The 16,385-nt window shown below is 43.9% G+C and overlaps 1 protein-coding gene across 1 annotated transcript in view; it reads left to right on the forward strand.

The window, feature by feature from the left end:
* UNC79 (unc-79 homolog, NALCN channel complex subunit) overlaps window positions 1-15,583 on the forward strand; it is a 155,606-nt gene extending 140,023 nt beyond the window's left edge. The window contains exons 46-52 of the mRNA XM_063118002.1: window positions 210-299; window positions 2,829-3,004; window positions 4,609-4,795; window positions 6,167-6,364; window positions 9,274-9,351; window positions 13,478-13,519; window positions 14,697-15,583. Coding sequence (XP_062974072.1) covers window positions 210-299; window positions 2,829-3,004; window positions 4,609-4,795; window positions 6,167-6,364; window positions 9,274-9,351; window positions 13,478-13,519; window positions 14,697-14,897 — 972 coding nt within the window. The 3' untranslated portion in view covers window positions 14,898-15,583. The remainder of the gene's footprint in view (window positions 1-209; window positions 300-2,828; window positions 3,005-4,608; window positions 4,796-6,166; window positions 6,365-9,273; window positions 9,352-13,477; window positions 13,520-14,696) is intronic.
* Window positions 15,584-16,385: the final 802 nt, after the last annotated feature.

Raw genomic sequence — 16,385 nt, forward strand, 5'->3', positions numbered from 1 at the left:
CCTTAGAGCTACTATGGTGTAGTGATTAAAGTGTTGGACTAGGACTCTGGAGATCTGGCTTCTAGTCCCCACTCAGCCATGAAGGTCATTCAATGACTTTGAGCCAGCGGGTAGGATTCAGTTTTGGGAGAGGTGGGGAGGGAATTGTCCTTTTGTTATCGTGCCTTGGGAAGTCATTAAAGTTGTCCCATTGTCCTTCCACGTTTCAGTGTGGAACTGCAGCAATGGAATGCATGCGGCAGTATATCGGGGAAGTTTTGGATTTCATTGCTGATATGCATACTTTGACTAAATTAAAGGTGAGTATAGCGGTTGGATGCATCAACTCAAACGGTTTTATTTATTGCATCACTGTGGAGTTCTGCATTGTGGCCGGCCATAGATTGGGGAGAACCTCCAGGAAAGAGATTGTTTTTCAAGGCCGGTATCATGTTGTATGGAAAGGTTACAAAAAGTAGCTTCCCACAATAAGGTTGAATGAAAGAATTGTATTATATGGGAAACACAGGGTAGGAAATATCGGCCAGTTTCCAAAGAGCTGCTAAGGTTCATGTAACCCAGTGGAATTTTAGATTCCCACTACCACCACCTTTTGGACAGCAGGTCCCCATATCCCCATGGTTTTAAAAGGAGTTTGCCATGTGGCCCCCATGCATGGTCCTCTGTGAGCAAAACAAGTCTCATAGTTCCAGTTTGGTGTACATTTTTGGCCATCTCATAAAAATAGCCAGGGCATGTATAGTACTGTTGTCTATTGAAGATATAGAGATGGGTGGGAAGCTCTTTCAGCCTAAGGCCCCCATTCCTTTTGGGCAACCCTTCCAGGGGCTGCATGCCAGAAGTAGAGCCCCAGTCTCATGCCTCTTGCCTTGATTCAGTAGGTTTGTGCTCTGTGTTTGTTAAGTGTAGCCACCATTCCTTCTACCAGCCACCCTACCCTCCAGGTAGGCTTTCGTTTTCTAGTGTGGTGGCTGAGGATGCTTCAGCTTGGTGAATACCACTCTTCCAATCTAGGTTATCAAAAAGTTCTAGTTGTCTCTAAGGCTGTTTCTACACCAGCCCGAAAATCCAGGCTGGTCACGGCCGAGTCCCTGTGCATTCAAATGAGACACAGGGACTACTGGGAGGAAAGAGGGATGAGAACGGGTTTTCCCAGGGATAAATAATCCCTGACCATGGGAGGAGTGGCCGCCCGTCCCAGATTCTTCCCTCCCCTGAGTTGCGGGGATCAGTAGTGGGAAGGAACTGGGCCGGGAGGAATCGGGGGTGGGGTGGGGAGCGGGGTCAGGTTTTTTTAAACCCCACTTATGTTTAGTTGAAGTGCACGTGCGCTCATCTTTAAAAAATAAATAAATGGGCGTGACACCTCCTTCCTCCTAGGATGTTGCCCCTCCCCATGTGGACTAAAGGGAGAATCTCATGATTATTTATTTATTTATTTATTTATTTATTGCATTTCTGTACCCCCAATGGCCGAAGCGCTCTGGGCGGTTCACAAAAATTGATATTGCGAGATCCTCCCCCCTCCCCCCCTCTAACACCGGTATGGTGTAGAAAGGGCCTAAGTCAACCTTACTTGATTGTCCCTTTTCGATAGCCTTGGGAAAAATAAGAATACAGGGCAGTATCCTGTGTGACACAGACACTAGCATAAATTATTTTGTGTTACCATCAGCAACCTCAGGTGCAATGGCAATAGTGACTGCTGGTGCGGCGAGCTTTCCCCGAATGCCCATCATGCCAGGAAATGCTATTGGTGTTGGCTTTTGCTAGCACAGCATAATTTACATTAGTGCTCGTGTCAGATGGGATACTCCAAAGCGCAACCAGAGGCAGAAGTTGAACGTAACCAACAGGAACAAATCCGAAAAAGCACACAACTGCACAGAATACGAATGAACACCAAAGGCGAAGGGGATAAACTAACACGATGTAATATAACGTGAACTAAAAAAATCACAAATCAGAAATGAGACTCAGTAGTTGCAACAATACTTATAAACAAAATTGAGACATGTAACACCAATTGCATATATTGTAGTAATGTAATGCTGAATTGAAACAGGAAATCAGCAAGGTAAGCACGAAGTCCTAGTTGCAACAATACTTACAAACATAAAATATATAAACAGTAAGTTACATAGTTAAACCAAGAAGCATAACAATTACTAACCTTTTATGATTGTTATGCTTCCTGCTTCAACTATGTAATTGGACGTTTGCATCTGTTTTACATAGTAAATCCTCCTTGGAAAACTATTAAGATGTTTTGGGGTGGATCATCTATGAGATTTTAAGATTGGCCTTATCTTTTTTCCCATGGCATGTGCTCATTAGTGGTGGTTAGCTGTGGAGTTTCAGCTGTTATTCGCTTTACCCTTATTTCCAAATTCCCAATGTGTATACTGTCACCTCAATTAGGGATTTATTTTTATTTCTGAAGGCAGGGAGATGGTGACAGGTGAGAAAGGCCTTCTTGGTTGTGCCACCCCACATATGGAATGCCCTCCCCAGGGAGGCTCAGCTTAATGCATTTTCAGCACTAGGCAAAGACCTTGGTATGTGGTTTTCTAGGTAGGTTTTCCAGCACATCATCTAGGCCGATTTAAATGAATGGCTTTTGTTAATTCTGGTGGTTTTAATCACTCAGGTTGGTTATGCTGCTTCTGCTGATGTATCTTTATTTTTTGTTATTGAACTTTTGTTTTGGAGACATTAACTCTTCAGTGTAAGTGAATGCAGTGTTTTCATGTGAATTAAATAATACCATTGTCCCTTTGATATCCAAGTGTATTCCTTTTAATGTGCTGAATATCCTTACATCACAGAGTCATATGAAAACATGTTCCCAGCCACTGCACGAGGACACCTTTGGTGGGCATCTCAAGGTTGGCTTAGCTCAGATTGCTGCGATGGAAATCTCACGTGGCAACCACAGGGATAACAAAGCGGTGGTTCGTTACTTGCCTTGGCTATATCATCCACCATCTGCAATGCAACAGGGGTAAGAAAGTATTGGTCAGGAACAGAATAATTAAAAAGAACATTGACTAGATTACTAAATGATGAGGAGTTGGGGGAAGTTGCGTTGTTTATCACTAATAAAGTCACAGGTACTAGCCAATGGGAGTTCTTAACATTTGCAACTTAAGACATTCCTGGAAAGATTAAGAAATTATTATTATTATTATTATTATTATTATTATTATTATTATTATTATTTCTTCTTGCTCGTGGTGGTTTTTCTAGACAGACATGACGGGCTTTGCCATGTCATGCTGTCTTTTACTGATTCAGGAATTTCCAGACAATTGAGCATGTTTGAAGTATGACTGCTTTCTGGATGTTGGTGTGGATGTATTTTGGTAGGCCCAGTTTCTGAAGGTGAAGGGGGGCTTACCTGCTCTGCCGTCCACCCCCACTGCTCTTGTGTCTGGCGGCTTCCACTGTCAACGATGTATAAGCCTGGAAGTTGGCCGCATGGCGAGGCGGCCCGAAGCTTCGGAGCCAATTGGCTTCGGCTTTGGGCTGCCTCGGCCTTTGCCCAAACCTCCTTGGATCCGGTTGAAAGGGTCCAAATCACCCTGATCCACTTTGGATTTGTGGTTCGGATCCAAGGCGGTGCACAGCCCTATTGATTTGTAAGGAAATAGCATATCTCTTCAACAAACGCAATACCTTGAGGAAAGACATCTGAATGTGCAACAAAGTATTTATTAGGGGTGTGCACGGACCCTCCGATCCTCTTCACGGCCGATCCGCAAATTGCGGATCGGCCCGCCTCGATCCACCTGGGGGCCACTCCACTCAATTCGCCTCGATCCGCCTGGGGGCCACTCTGCTCCGCTGCAGAGCTCCGGCTCCGAATTGGAGCTCCGCAGTGGCGGGGAGTGGCATCAGGTAAGGCCCCCTCCTTCCTCCCCCTTACCTGTATCCGCCATGGCCTACACTTCCTGGTTGTGCCGCGGGCTCTAGTGAAGCTGGGATGGGCCACGACGGACTCAGGTAAGATTCCCCCTCCCCTTTGGTCCCTTATCTGGCTCTGCCGCCATCACTGCAAGGGCGGTGGCGGCGGCAGGGCAGTAAACCCCTCCTCCCTCCTCTCCCTTACCTGAGTCTGTCTGCGGTCCCGCAGCTGCTTCAACTGAGCCCGAGCAGACGCAGGTAAGGAAGAGGAGGGGGGGTTTACCTGGCCCTGCCGCCGTCGCCGCATGGGTGGCAGCGACAGCGGCAGGGCCAAGTAAACCCCACTTAGCTTTTTGGCGGAGCTCCGGATCGAGGCGAAGGATCCGCCTTCATCTCGATCCACTCCGCGGGTCCCCCAATCCTCTTTGCCTCCGCCTTAAGGGTAGGCGAAGCCCCCCACTCTGCTCCTGCTTCTCCGGTTCGAGGAGAAGCGGAGCACATCCCTAGTATTTGTATACTAAGTGAATGTTACTGTTCGAAACAAATGGATCATCTACGAGGGCATTTTTGTGTGCACTTTGTCTATGTAATGCATCCATTTACTAACTACTACTACTACTACTACTACTAATAATAATAATAATAGAGGGCAAGCCTTTGAGAGAATAAACTATTAAAACCCAACATGTTCTTTTTCAACAGGCCCAAAGAATTCATCGAATGCGTCTCTCATATCCGATTGCTCTCCTGGCTCTTGTTGGGGTCGCTCACACATAACGTTGTCTGTCCAAATTCCCCTTCGGCGTGTATGCCCATTCCGCTGGACGCAGGTTCTCATGTTGCCGATCACCTCATTGTGATCCTGATTGGGTTTCCAGAGCAGTCCAAGGTAAAAAGAACTCTGCAGTAGTGTGGTGACTGTATGATGTATTGGTAATTAAGGCTGGATAATTAAGATAATTGTCAGAGCTCTTGCCCCTCTTGGCAGCGAATCTGAGAAGAAGTTGCAATTGCTGTACAGCTCCTTGCTTGGAGGCAACTAGCCAGTGGCTAAAGCCAGCTCAATCTTCCCCTTTGGCTCTGCAGCCACAGCCAGCTGAGCACTGCAATGAAAGGAAGGGGGAAACAGGTCCCCAGCATTGAGCAGGGGGTTGGACTCGATGGCCTTGTAGGCCCCTTCCAACTCTGCTATTCTATGATTCTATGATCTGCTGGTCCTCTCAACCATTACTTATCTTTGCTTACTGGTCTTCTAGCTGGGAGAGTGGCCTCAGTGTCTTTTTCAAGGTCTTCTTTAATATACATCTGCAGGGTTATCACATTTGGTCCAAATTCAGGACTTCCAATAGGACCGTGCATACATTTTTGAAAACAGTGCTGTATAAGCCTGCATCAACTAAGGATTTAATTTCTGCTACGGATACAACTTGAGAGTCATGTTTCGTAATGACAGGAGGGAATGTTCAGTCCCCCTGCTCTTTCAGGCGTATCTGAGATAGATGCATAGGAGATTTATAGGAGCCAATATTTTTGGTCCTATTGGAAGTCCTGAATTTGGGGCAATAACTTTTTTAAAAAACATGTTTAATCTTTTCCCACTGATGAAGACCATGTGGGTCGAAACGCATTTGGGGTAATTTTATGTTGTACTTTTAAAGCATATACATTTGTTCAAGAATTAATTAATATAATATATATATTCTATGGATACATGATTCCATTCAGTATGTAGAGCTCCATTTGTATTTAAGAATATTGTTTTATGCTGTCTTATATTAGTTTCCTTAAACCCTTTTGTTTTTCGGATTGATTTTGGTTTAAGAGAACACTTTTTCACTATTTTGGCATTATCACATTTGGTACCATGATACTTCCACATGATACACACCTGGCAACCTACCTGGACACCAGATGGTCTTTTATTAACTGTCCTGCTGCTGCCTGAGATAAGGCAGCTGTAGCTCATGCCACCCACTACCCCTCCCTCCCTCCTACTGATGTGAGAAAGTTGCAGTTCCATGGAGGGAATAGGCAGGCAGACCCTTGTCTGTTTTACTGAGATCTAAAGGCGGCATCTGGTGAATGGATTGCAAGATGGCAATTCCGATGATACCTAAATTGACCCAGTTTTGATAACACCGCATGAAGTCCAATATTGCTTGAACAGACTTCCCCCTCCTCTCCTCCCACGTACGCATCCCATAATACATTGCTTGAAGAACAACAATACTTTTCATTTTTTGTCTTCCTCTGCCTGCAGACATCTGTCTTGCACATGTGTTCCCTCTTCCATGCCTTTATATTTGCCCAGCTGTGGACAGTATATTGCGAGCAAGCGGCAGTCGCTCCCACGGTCCAGAACCAGAATGAGTTTAGCTTCACAGCCATCCTCACAGCTCTGGAATTTTGGAGCCGCGTGACCCCGAGCATCCTCCAGCTGATGGCACATAACAAGGTGGTGAGTCAGATGCAGTGCTGAGAGCTAGTAGCGATCTAACCAAATCCAAAGCTTAGATCATGTACATTTTTAAAACAAAGATCGTGGGGCTGTGCATTCACCCACTTGGAGCAGGGTGGGTGGGTAGCCCAACGGTAGAGCACATGCTCTGCATAGAGGTCCCAGTTCAAATCCTGGCATCTCCAGATCAGACTGGGAAATACCCCAGCTTGAAACCCTGGAGAGCCACTGCCAGGGTAGACTACAGCCATCCAGAGTGACTAATGGTTTGAATGTGTAAGGCAGCTTCCTATGCAAGGTTATGGGAGTTTATCTGGGCAATCGTAAGTCTCTACCAAGGGTAGAAGCACCCTCGACTTGCAAAAATTATGTTCGGGGCAATTGAGAGCCCACCCTCTGAAATGCCCCAAACTGGCATGTATATTTCCTTTGGTCACAAGACTCATCTTAGGCAGGAGAGGTTAGTGAGCAAGTGCAAGCATCAAGTCTTGCTGGGGAGGATGGAAGTGTTATGTAAGGGGCACAGGCCAGTTAGTGTGCACAGAAGGACCAGCTGGTGCTGTAATCACAGTCCTACATGGCCCAGAATTTCCCTTGATCAAGGATTTCAGTGGCACTGAAAGAGAACTCCATGTTGTTGGCTCAAAAGAAGATCTGCTACTGCTATGACCTGTAAACCTGCTCAACCTTAGGTGATCCTGGGTGACTTTGTGGGGGGTGCCGTGGGAGGACTGACCTCTGGGTTCCTATGCAAACCACCGTTGTGGAGCACGTTCCTAGACAGACCTACTGGGGGCATTGTTGGGGGAAGTGGAAGACATAAGGGGTGGGTAGTCTCCTCTCTTCCTCTTGCTCCACTTTCTCCACTCACCGCAAATCCTTGCACCAGGCCCTGCTTGTACTTTTATACTATTGTGCTGGTGAAGTATGCACTATCGCTTATCCAAACAAAGCAACTGATTGCTCTTATCACATTTATAATATCACAAGGTAGAGCAGGCAGATTGATAAGAGCTTGTAAAGACTTGGTTGGGTGCTATTTTTTTTTTGTTATCGTTGTGTTTTTAATCCGTCTGTTTTTATGTTATGTATTAATTCATGTTTTGTTTTTAATCTATTTTTTATTGTTAGCCTCCTTGAGCACCATTTTTGGGTGGAAAGGCAGGATATTAATTAACTAATTGGGACTGGCAGCAGTGGAAAGTGTGTGCCCCATTTAGTTTTACAGGTGGATGCGTTCCTTCTTCTTCCAGTACCTAGGAGTCACTTTCCCTTCACTCCAGAAGCAATCACCCATCAAAACAAACCATGACAACTTCCCCAAAGGCATTGGATGAATAGTGTCTGAGGCTTAAACCCTGTTCTAACAATTAATGTTTTTGTGGCTTCTAAGCACTCCATGAATTGGCAACTCCATGAATTGGAAAATCCTTCTATAAAATGTATTGTAATACTATTGCATTTCACTGAGATGTTTTGAAACATAATCAACTGGTCCTTCCAAATAATGCTGAAGCAGCCTACAAAAATGTGCTGATTTTGTTGGAAATATAATTGGGAATCCAAAGACCTTTCTGTTACAAGATATTGGTTACCTGTACTGGTACATTGCAGAAAACGTCAAATGAATTTTATGACCCCAAAGCTGGGGAACATTTTTCTGTCGTATAGTTGAGGGGAAAAGCACCACTGAACAGGTGATAGACGAGAGACAGGCTCTGGTGCTATTGAAAAGTATAAAATCTTTAATGGTATTTTTGATACAAAAAGAACCATTAAAATGTTTATACTTTTCAATAGCACCAGAGCCTGTCTCTCGTCTATTACCTGAACATTTTTCTGTGCCAAATTTTTTGCTTTGAGGGAAACCTGAAGAATTATATATTTGTAGCTTATTGCCAATTCGGAGTGGTAAATTGCTTCAGTTGGGTAGGGAATAAATAGGATCTAGATAGTAAGATAATTTTTAAAACTTCTGCTTCTGCAGTGAATGGCAGCTGGCCAAGATGGGGCATTGAGAAGGATTTACAAGGGCTAGGTAACTGTTGGCTGCACTTGTGAGACTTAAAACTAGTTAACATTAGTGATGGGCAAACTTATCCCAAATGAATTCATTATTTCCTCAGAAAGTAATGAATTCACCCATGTAATCTTTGATGAAAATTCTTCTTTAATTCAAGATCTCATTCTGTCTACATGAATTTGTGCGTGTACAATATCAAACTGCGTCTTGGGAACTATCATTTGGAATCTTAAAATGTGTTACAATGTCATGCATCACCACATTATGTACCTCTTCCTGATTAGGTGTTTCCATGTGGCCTTTCTCTGTAATGTTTACATGCCATCACCAATTGGTATATGGAGGAAAGAGAGGTGGAGGTGTATACAACCTATGTAGCTGTTTCTTCGAATATGATTGGTTTGTGGAAAGAGTTCGAATGCCAACCTTTCTTTAAAGGGTTAAAGTGACATCATCACATTTCCTTCTGAAAGAAAATGGTTAAACCAACCAACTCAGTTCCTGCCTTAATTTACATGTAGTTTGCCCATGTTCTGAAGCTCACAATCGATTCTGAAATTAATAACTAATTTGTAAGACAGCGATCTAAGCTTGCTACAAAGGTGAGCATTATGAATGCATGAATTTCAAGCAATATGCCAACTAATTATGAAATTCAAGGGTATCACTACTGAAAATATTTTACAGGTAGGCACAGTTATAATTGAAGGTAAACTTCGTTTCCCATTTGTTTGTTAGATATTTAATCTGATACATTAGTGGTTATATATTGCTCTCATTAACTGCCATACTAATGAATTGATGTTAATTTATCAGATACTAGGTTTTGTATTCATGACCAAGTTGTACTGGGTGTTTATTTTATTTCACTGTATTTTTCCCCCAGATGGTTGAAATGGTGTGCCTCCATGTGATCAGCTTAATGGAAGCTTTGCAGGAATGTAATTCAACTATTTTTGTCAAGGTAGGCCAGTTCCCTATTGAGAATATGTAGATGTTTCTAATGGTGGCTGAAATCCAAAGGCCTGTGCGTGGCATTTCATGTGGGCCCGCTGGCCTTCCAGCTCCCTCCCTTTCTGCTGCCCCCCCCAACAAACAGCTCTTGAAGATTTGGGGGAGACTCTAGAGTGGCATTTGATGCAGTGCAAAAAGTTGAATGCAGAAGTCAATAGGATAGGAATTGTTCCTGTCTGGGAGACAGGAAAAAAATTCTTCACCCATAACCTTCAAGTAATAGGAGAAAAGATCGCTCTTATAATTGGATGCAGCTGGTAAAACAGCTTTCAGAGACGCTTTTATATAACTTGGCTATATCCCTGTCCAAAAAGGATGTCGTTCTTAGTAAAGTAGGAGCAAAGGGACAAGAGGAAAGTATAAACAATCATTTTTGTGTAGTTCATTCTAGCCATTCCCTCCGAAAAGTGTGTGTGTATTATGCAATGCAAAGAATTTGTTGCCAACCAATGAACACTTCTTCTTTTTTGAGCTCTACATTGGAAATCGCTCTCGCAATGCAGGCAGAACGTTCAGCCAGGCTGAGCATGAAAATCTTGGGGTTCTAGAAAGGCCTAAACAGCTTCTTTGCATCTTCTTAATTACACCTCTATTCTGATCTCCCCCTAGCAAGAACAAGATTGCGATGTGCTACTTCCCATTTTGGGGAATATGCAGCATGGTGATATGTAGGATGGTCATAGAGGAATCCAAAAGGGCATGATTGTCTTTGGCTTCCTGTTTTGAACCATACTGCCAAATTGTAAGCACAGGATAAGTTAGTTGGAAAAATGTGGCTTGCTTGGAACAAAAGAGCGGTGGTCATCTGGATGACAAGAAGAAAAGGTACTGCTCCACGCCTTGTGGGTACAGGCATGCCTATGTCATGGTACAATTTTCTAATGGCCAAGGCCAGCCGTTTGCTCACAGATATGCTTTTTAAAGTAACCCTAGGAGCAAGTGATCCGTGTAGAAACATTAAATGGGCACATTTCACAGATACAGCCACAAATGAGGTCCTAGATCTCTGTTAGGGCCTTCACAGACACAGCGCCACATGACTCATCTTTAAATAACATTCCTGCATGAAAGCACTTGTGTGATGCCTCTCAAAAGTCGGTATGTATGCTCCAACTGTTACATGATCAGAAACAGGCCAAAGATAATGCTCACAAAGATATAATTTGTGAGCCTAAGAACTGCCTTTCTGGATCAGACAAAGGTCCAGCTACTCCAGTCTTTTGGCTAAATCTGGGTTTTCACAGAAAGGGGATAGAGCTGATGACCTTACCTTATTATTTCTATCTGGCGTCTGAAGGGTACATTTAGCTATCATGGCTAACATCTGTTGATAGTGGATCCAACACTCATCAGTAATCTCCCCCCACCCAGCATCCCCTATAAAATATATATGTAGATGTCACCTCCTCCCCCATTAAGCAGGAGAACAAACTCAGCAATTGGGCATATCTTCATTCTTCAGCAATGGGTTTTATCCAAGGCCAGATCTACATGAAAGCGGTATAAAAGCTAAAAGAGGCAGTAGCCACACTGCTGCTTTATAGTGGTATTGAAGTGCACTGACAACTGTTGGGGCCCATTAACACATACCATATACTGTTTTCATACTGCTTTCATAATGCTATATCCTGCTTGGTGTGGCTCCTGCCTCTTGTATACCACTTTCATACCACTTTCATGGTGTTATATCCTGCTTGGTGTAGATCTGTCCCAAGACTGGCCGTCTGTTTATGGAACAGAACCTGCAGGCAAAACTGATTCCACCCCCTCTGTAGCCTCTATGCCTGCCCCCCAAATCTCTTCCATAGTGTTGGGGGACCTTCCAGAGCAGATTTGGGAGGCATGTGGGGGACTGCATGGAGGAGGAGAGCAAGGGGAAGTCCTGCTGTGTGGGAAGATGTCCACTCTGCGACTTTAATCCAATGGCTCCACTCTTCATGCTTTTCCCAATAGGAATTATTTTTACTGCCTCTTACAATAGGACAGTGTTGGTAGCGAACTCACTCATATTGGATCAGGGAGGATCTATAGCAGGGATGGGGAGACTTCTGATCTGTGGGCCAGGTGCACCTCCAGGTTCCCATCCAGCTTCAAGCTTCTTTTGCTGTTATTTCCAGTCACTACGTACTTCTGAGTAGACATGCAGAAGTCTTGTCCTGCTTACTTCTGACTAGAATTACAATTGTAATACTCACATCTGGTCCTGCCCACTCTGCCTTTGCCACTACCCACAGGTGAAAGTTGAGCCCAAGACCTTATCTGTTTTGAAATTTGGCTGGAAAAGGCTCTCCATCCCTGATCTCTATAGGGCCATAATTTTGACTCTCACACACACATTTGGGCAGCATCCCAGCTATTTGAATTTCTGCTTGCTTGCCAACTAAAAGAGCAAACATTGGGATGTCACCTCCCATGCCACATTGTGGTTGTGCTCTGTAAAGTCTTTATTTCTTCACTGGGATTCCCTAAACCACGCTGTTGCTAATCAGGGTGCACAAGGTGAACCTTGGATTGGACCCACCAGCCAAATGTTACATCATCCAGTCCAGCCACTAAAATAGCGTCCTCTGAACGGTGCTTTATCTCCTGCTGCCAATACTGATTAGATTTTGCATGGAGCTCTCTGGCACTTAATTGGAAAATTGTGAATCTTGATGCCATTTGAAGGAACATTTTAGAACAATATGTCCAAACTCTGGAAACAATGTCAGAGAGCATGAATGACATATCAAGAAGGTCTTCAGGCTTGACGTGGACGTGGCTTATAATTAAAAATACCAAACAAAATGGCACTCCTAGCCCTTTTCGCTTCTTCCACAGTTCAAATAATCAGAATCTGAGTTAGCAAATGCCACAAACAGCCACGGTTAGTAGATGTATTTTCAGAGAGGTATCAATAAATAAACTGGCAGTCGGGGAAAGGGGGTGTGACCATCTGGGAAATCTGGGGGTGGGAGCTGATTTGGCCCTTGAGCCCAAGGTTCAACACATAGATAATACATACAAACTGCATTATGTTGTTTTGGCTGGGGCAGGATCTACACTACTGCTTTATAATGGTTTACAATGGTAGTGACAACTGTTGGGGCCCAGGACACATTCCACATACCATTTTCAAACTGTTTTCAAAGTGTTATATCCTGCTTGGTGTAGATCTGGCCTGGGTGGGGGCAAGAGACATTACCCATCTTAATGACATATTATTGCTAATGGATAGTGAATACAACAGCTACCACATACAGGCCACTTTAAATTGCACCTTGTAGCAGCTTGTGGGCAAATGCTTGGCCATAGATGGAGGAATCTTTGATGATGGTGATGAATTTCATTCCTATACCGCCCAATAGCCAAAGCTCTCTGGGAAGTTAACAATAATTCTCATATATATATGAGAATTATTGTGCCCAAGTTGGCACTGCAGGGCACAGTTTAAAGCAGATTCTACACAAGACAACAATTCTATGGCACTAGCTGTTAGTGAAGCAGAAAGCGGAGAATGATCACATAGGATTGGATCCAATGCTGGCCATCCTCTAGCGGAATGGAAACAACATATATTACCTTTGTAGCTCCCTGTGCACCCTCCAGAGCAGATTAGTGGCCCCATAGCACTCTGGAGTGGGGAGGAGAGCAAGGAGAAGTCCAGTTGCTCACATGACCCTGGAAACCCATCATTCGGAATTTCAGTGGTATATTTAGTCATAAGGTGTGTGTTTTATTTAGTCGAAAACCATTTACAAATATTATCAGTGCTTTTTTAGACCATTCACATCCTTTTTCAGAGTAATTTTTAAGCATTGGCATTTTAAAAGAGTATTTGTACTTCCCTTTTAGTTCTTTGATAAATGGGCAAGTGTCTAAATGCATCCATTAGAATACAATGAAAGAACACTGTTTGGCCTCTGCTCCCTGCAAAGCTGCATGTGGCATTTGTGAATGAGTGTTCTCAGCATGGTTCATGGTTTATTCTTCAGACTAAGAACTTTAGTCATAGCCCTTCTGACCAAGTGTAATAGAGTAACATGATTGTGATTCATTATGGAAATACCTAATACAGACTTTCCCTCTTCCATCAGCTCATCCCGATGTGGCTGCCAATGATTCAATCCAATCTAAAGGTAGGTTCTCAACACATTTCTGATCTTTTGACATTCTTTTTTACTTAAAAAATAAATACGCTGGCTTTTTTGACCACTCCAAAACCATCTGATCCCCCATGATGTTCTAGGTCTGGTTTGCACATGCAGACACATCCCTTAATTGATGACTGGTGTCTATATGTGTGGCTGGATTTCACTGATAAACACTGGATTGGATCCAGATGTGAATGAAAGGACCTTTTCCATAGGTGGAAGGGGCTATAATCCAGTAGAGCCTTGATGTTGGAGGAAGTGGTGGGGACTGGCACTGGTTCACCACAGTACACAACTATGCACCACCTCACACACTGTTTTGGCGAGAGACCCCCCCTCCCGATTCTCTAGAGCAGGTTTTGGAGGGCATAAGGGGATGCAAGAGGGGAGGACCAGTGAAAATGGCCTCTCACCCATGCAATCATCCAGTTTGCAGAGTTCTGCTCCATGCAACTCTGGATCCAACCCATTGGCCAGGTAAATATGATCAATTTGACCCAGTACTAGTCGCCTGGCAATAATGTGTAGGGTGGCCATATGGAAAATGAGGACAGGGCTCCTGTATTTTTAACAGTTTTATAGAAAAGGGAATTTCAGCAAGTGTCATTTGTATGCATACAGCACCTGGTGAAATTTCCTCTTCATCACAACAGTTAAAGTTGCAGGAGCTCTGCCCTCTTTTGCATCTGGTCAAGAGGGCAGGGCTCCTGCAGCTTTAACTGTTGGGATGAAGAGGAAATTTCACCAGGTGCTGCATGCATACAAAAGACCCATGCTGGTTTAAATAAGCCATGGTGGGTTGTAGCACATTCCATAACCCAACCTCTGTGCATATATCCTCATGTTGTCCAAATCTGGAGAAGTTGGGTTGCTGGAGTTGTTAACAAACCACTGCTGAAATTCACTTTTCTATACAACTGTTAAAGATACAGGAGCCCTGTCCTCCTTTTCATACAGTCACTCTAATAATATGTATTTAAAAAACACCCAACCACCCTAAAAATCCTTCCATGTCATTATGCTGGACTATGGATTGTTTTATTTTAAGTTTATCTTGCCTTAAACCATTGTTTGTTAAGTTGCTTTGAGGGCTTATGGTTGAAACATTCTGAATTTAAAAAAGAGAAAGAACTAATCGTGAAACATCTTTATATTTTGACAGCATTTATCTGCTGGACTCCAGCTCCGCCTGCAAGCTATTCAGAACAATGTGAACCACCATAGCCTTAGGATGTTACAGGGATCAGTTCAGATGAACACCAACTCTTCTGTCCTCCGCAAATGGCTGCAGTGTACCCAGTTTAAAATGGCTCAAGTGGAAATCCAGTCCTCAGAAGCAGCGTCTCAGTTTTATCCTTTATGAACAGGGTGGAGTGTTCCAAAAACTTCAGTTTAGTCTAGCAATAATAGGGCTAAAGCTATAAGACTAAAGGCCATCCTTAAAAAGTATATAACAGTACTGTAGCTACACTTTTTTGTCTTGTGGATGTACAGAAATAGGTGAAATGGCTAAAAATAGTGTCCTGAGAGTGGCCCACCCACAACCACAAGTGTGTTTTTGTTCACGTGAATAATGGCCCATAAAATTTATGGGGCTGCTTTCTGATTTATTTATTTTTGTGTGTGCTAAATTAGGCCTGAGCCAATATGCATTGCAAGATGTTTAAATACGTATGTTTCAAAATGTTTCCCTTTCTTTTTTTTTAAAAAAAGGAAAAAGACTCTTCCCCCCCCTCTTGCGTTTGTTCACAGATACCTTTGAGTGTTCTTCTGTGTTGCTACTTTTTTTACACGAACAAAATAAGCAGGGTTTTTAGGAACCTTCTCAGAACTTTTTGTTGTTGCTGCTATCTTGGAACTCAAACTCAGAAATGCAATAAATCTCATCACTATAAAATAGTGATCCTGTAATGAAGATTTTTGCAGGGTTCTCCCCCCTCCCTTTCCTTTCCTGGTTGATAGCAAGAATTTGGAAGCATGGCCAGTTCCAGTGTCTGGGCTGGACAGGCCTTGGTCCAGGGCCCCCAGCTTCAAGAGGGGCCACTTAGGCCTTAGCTAGACCTACCTGAAAGTCCGGGGGAGAGGAGGGGAGCCCTCGCGTTGTGAATAACGTGAGATCTCGCCCCCATTTACATGTAAGGCGCAACGACCTCAGGAAGAGAGGTGTCGCGGCTGCCATTTTTTTTTTTAAAGAGACAGGAGCACAGGAGCACTCGAACAACTGACGGTGAGGTTTTGTTTTTTTAAAAAATTGATTTCCCCTGCTCCCCCCACCCTACCCCCGATGGGCGCAGCGCTCCTGGCTCCGCGTGAGTAAACCCACAGAAACGGGCCACACGCTCCGCGGTCTCAGCCCGAAACCGCAGAAAAAGCAGGGCCAAAGGGTAGGGCTGTATCCTGGGGCAAGGGAGGGATGATCCCTCCCTGATCCCAGGATCCCCTGTGCATCATGTGGATGCACAGGGACGATCCCGGACATCACCCCTGGATATTGCCTGGTCTAGCTAAGGCCTTAGAGGGCCAGGAGAGAGAACCTTCCAGGTCCGACACTCATCATTCCTCCTTCCCTAGCACACTCCTCTCAGTTGACAGGTGCCCCTTGGAAGGCAGGGTTACCGAGAAGACAACTGAAATGGTAGAATTCTGGGGGTAATGCTGGCATTTTGCCCAGGGGATCAGACACACCTAAAACCAACTCTACCGGCTTACAAAGTGCACTTAGAAATTAGATGGTTAAACTGTGCCGGTTCACTTGTCTTTTTTTTTTTTTTTTAATTCAAGAACTGTTCAGTCCTTTTAACTTTGTTTTGTTGCTGCTACTTTCCTGCAGTCCTGAAGCTACTAAGTATCC

This window comes from Elgaria multicarinata, chromosome 2 (genome assembly GCF_023053635.1).
Source record: "Elgaria multicarinata webbii isolate HBS135686 ecotype San Diego chromosome 2, rElgMul1.1.pri, whole genome shotgun sequence".
NCBI lineage: Eukaryota > Metazoa > Chordata > Lepidosauria > Squamata > Anguidae > Elgaria > Elgaria multicarinata.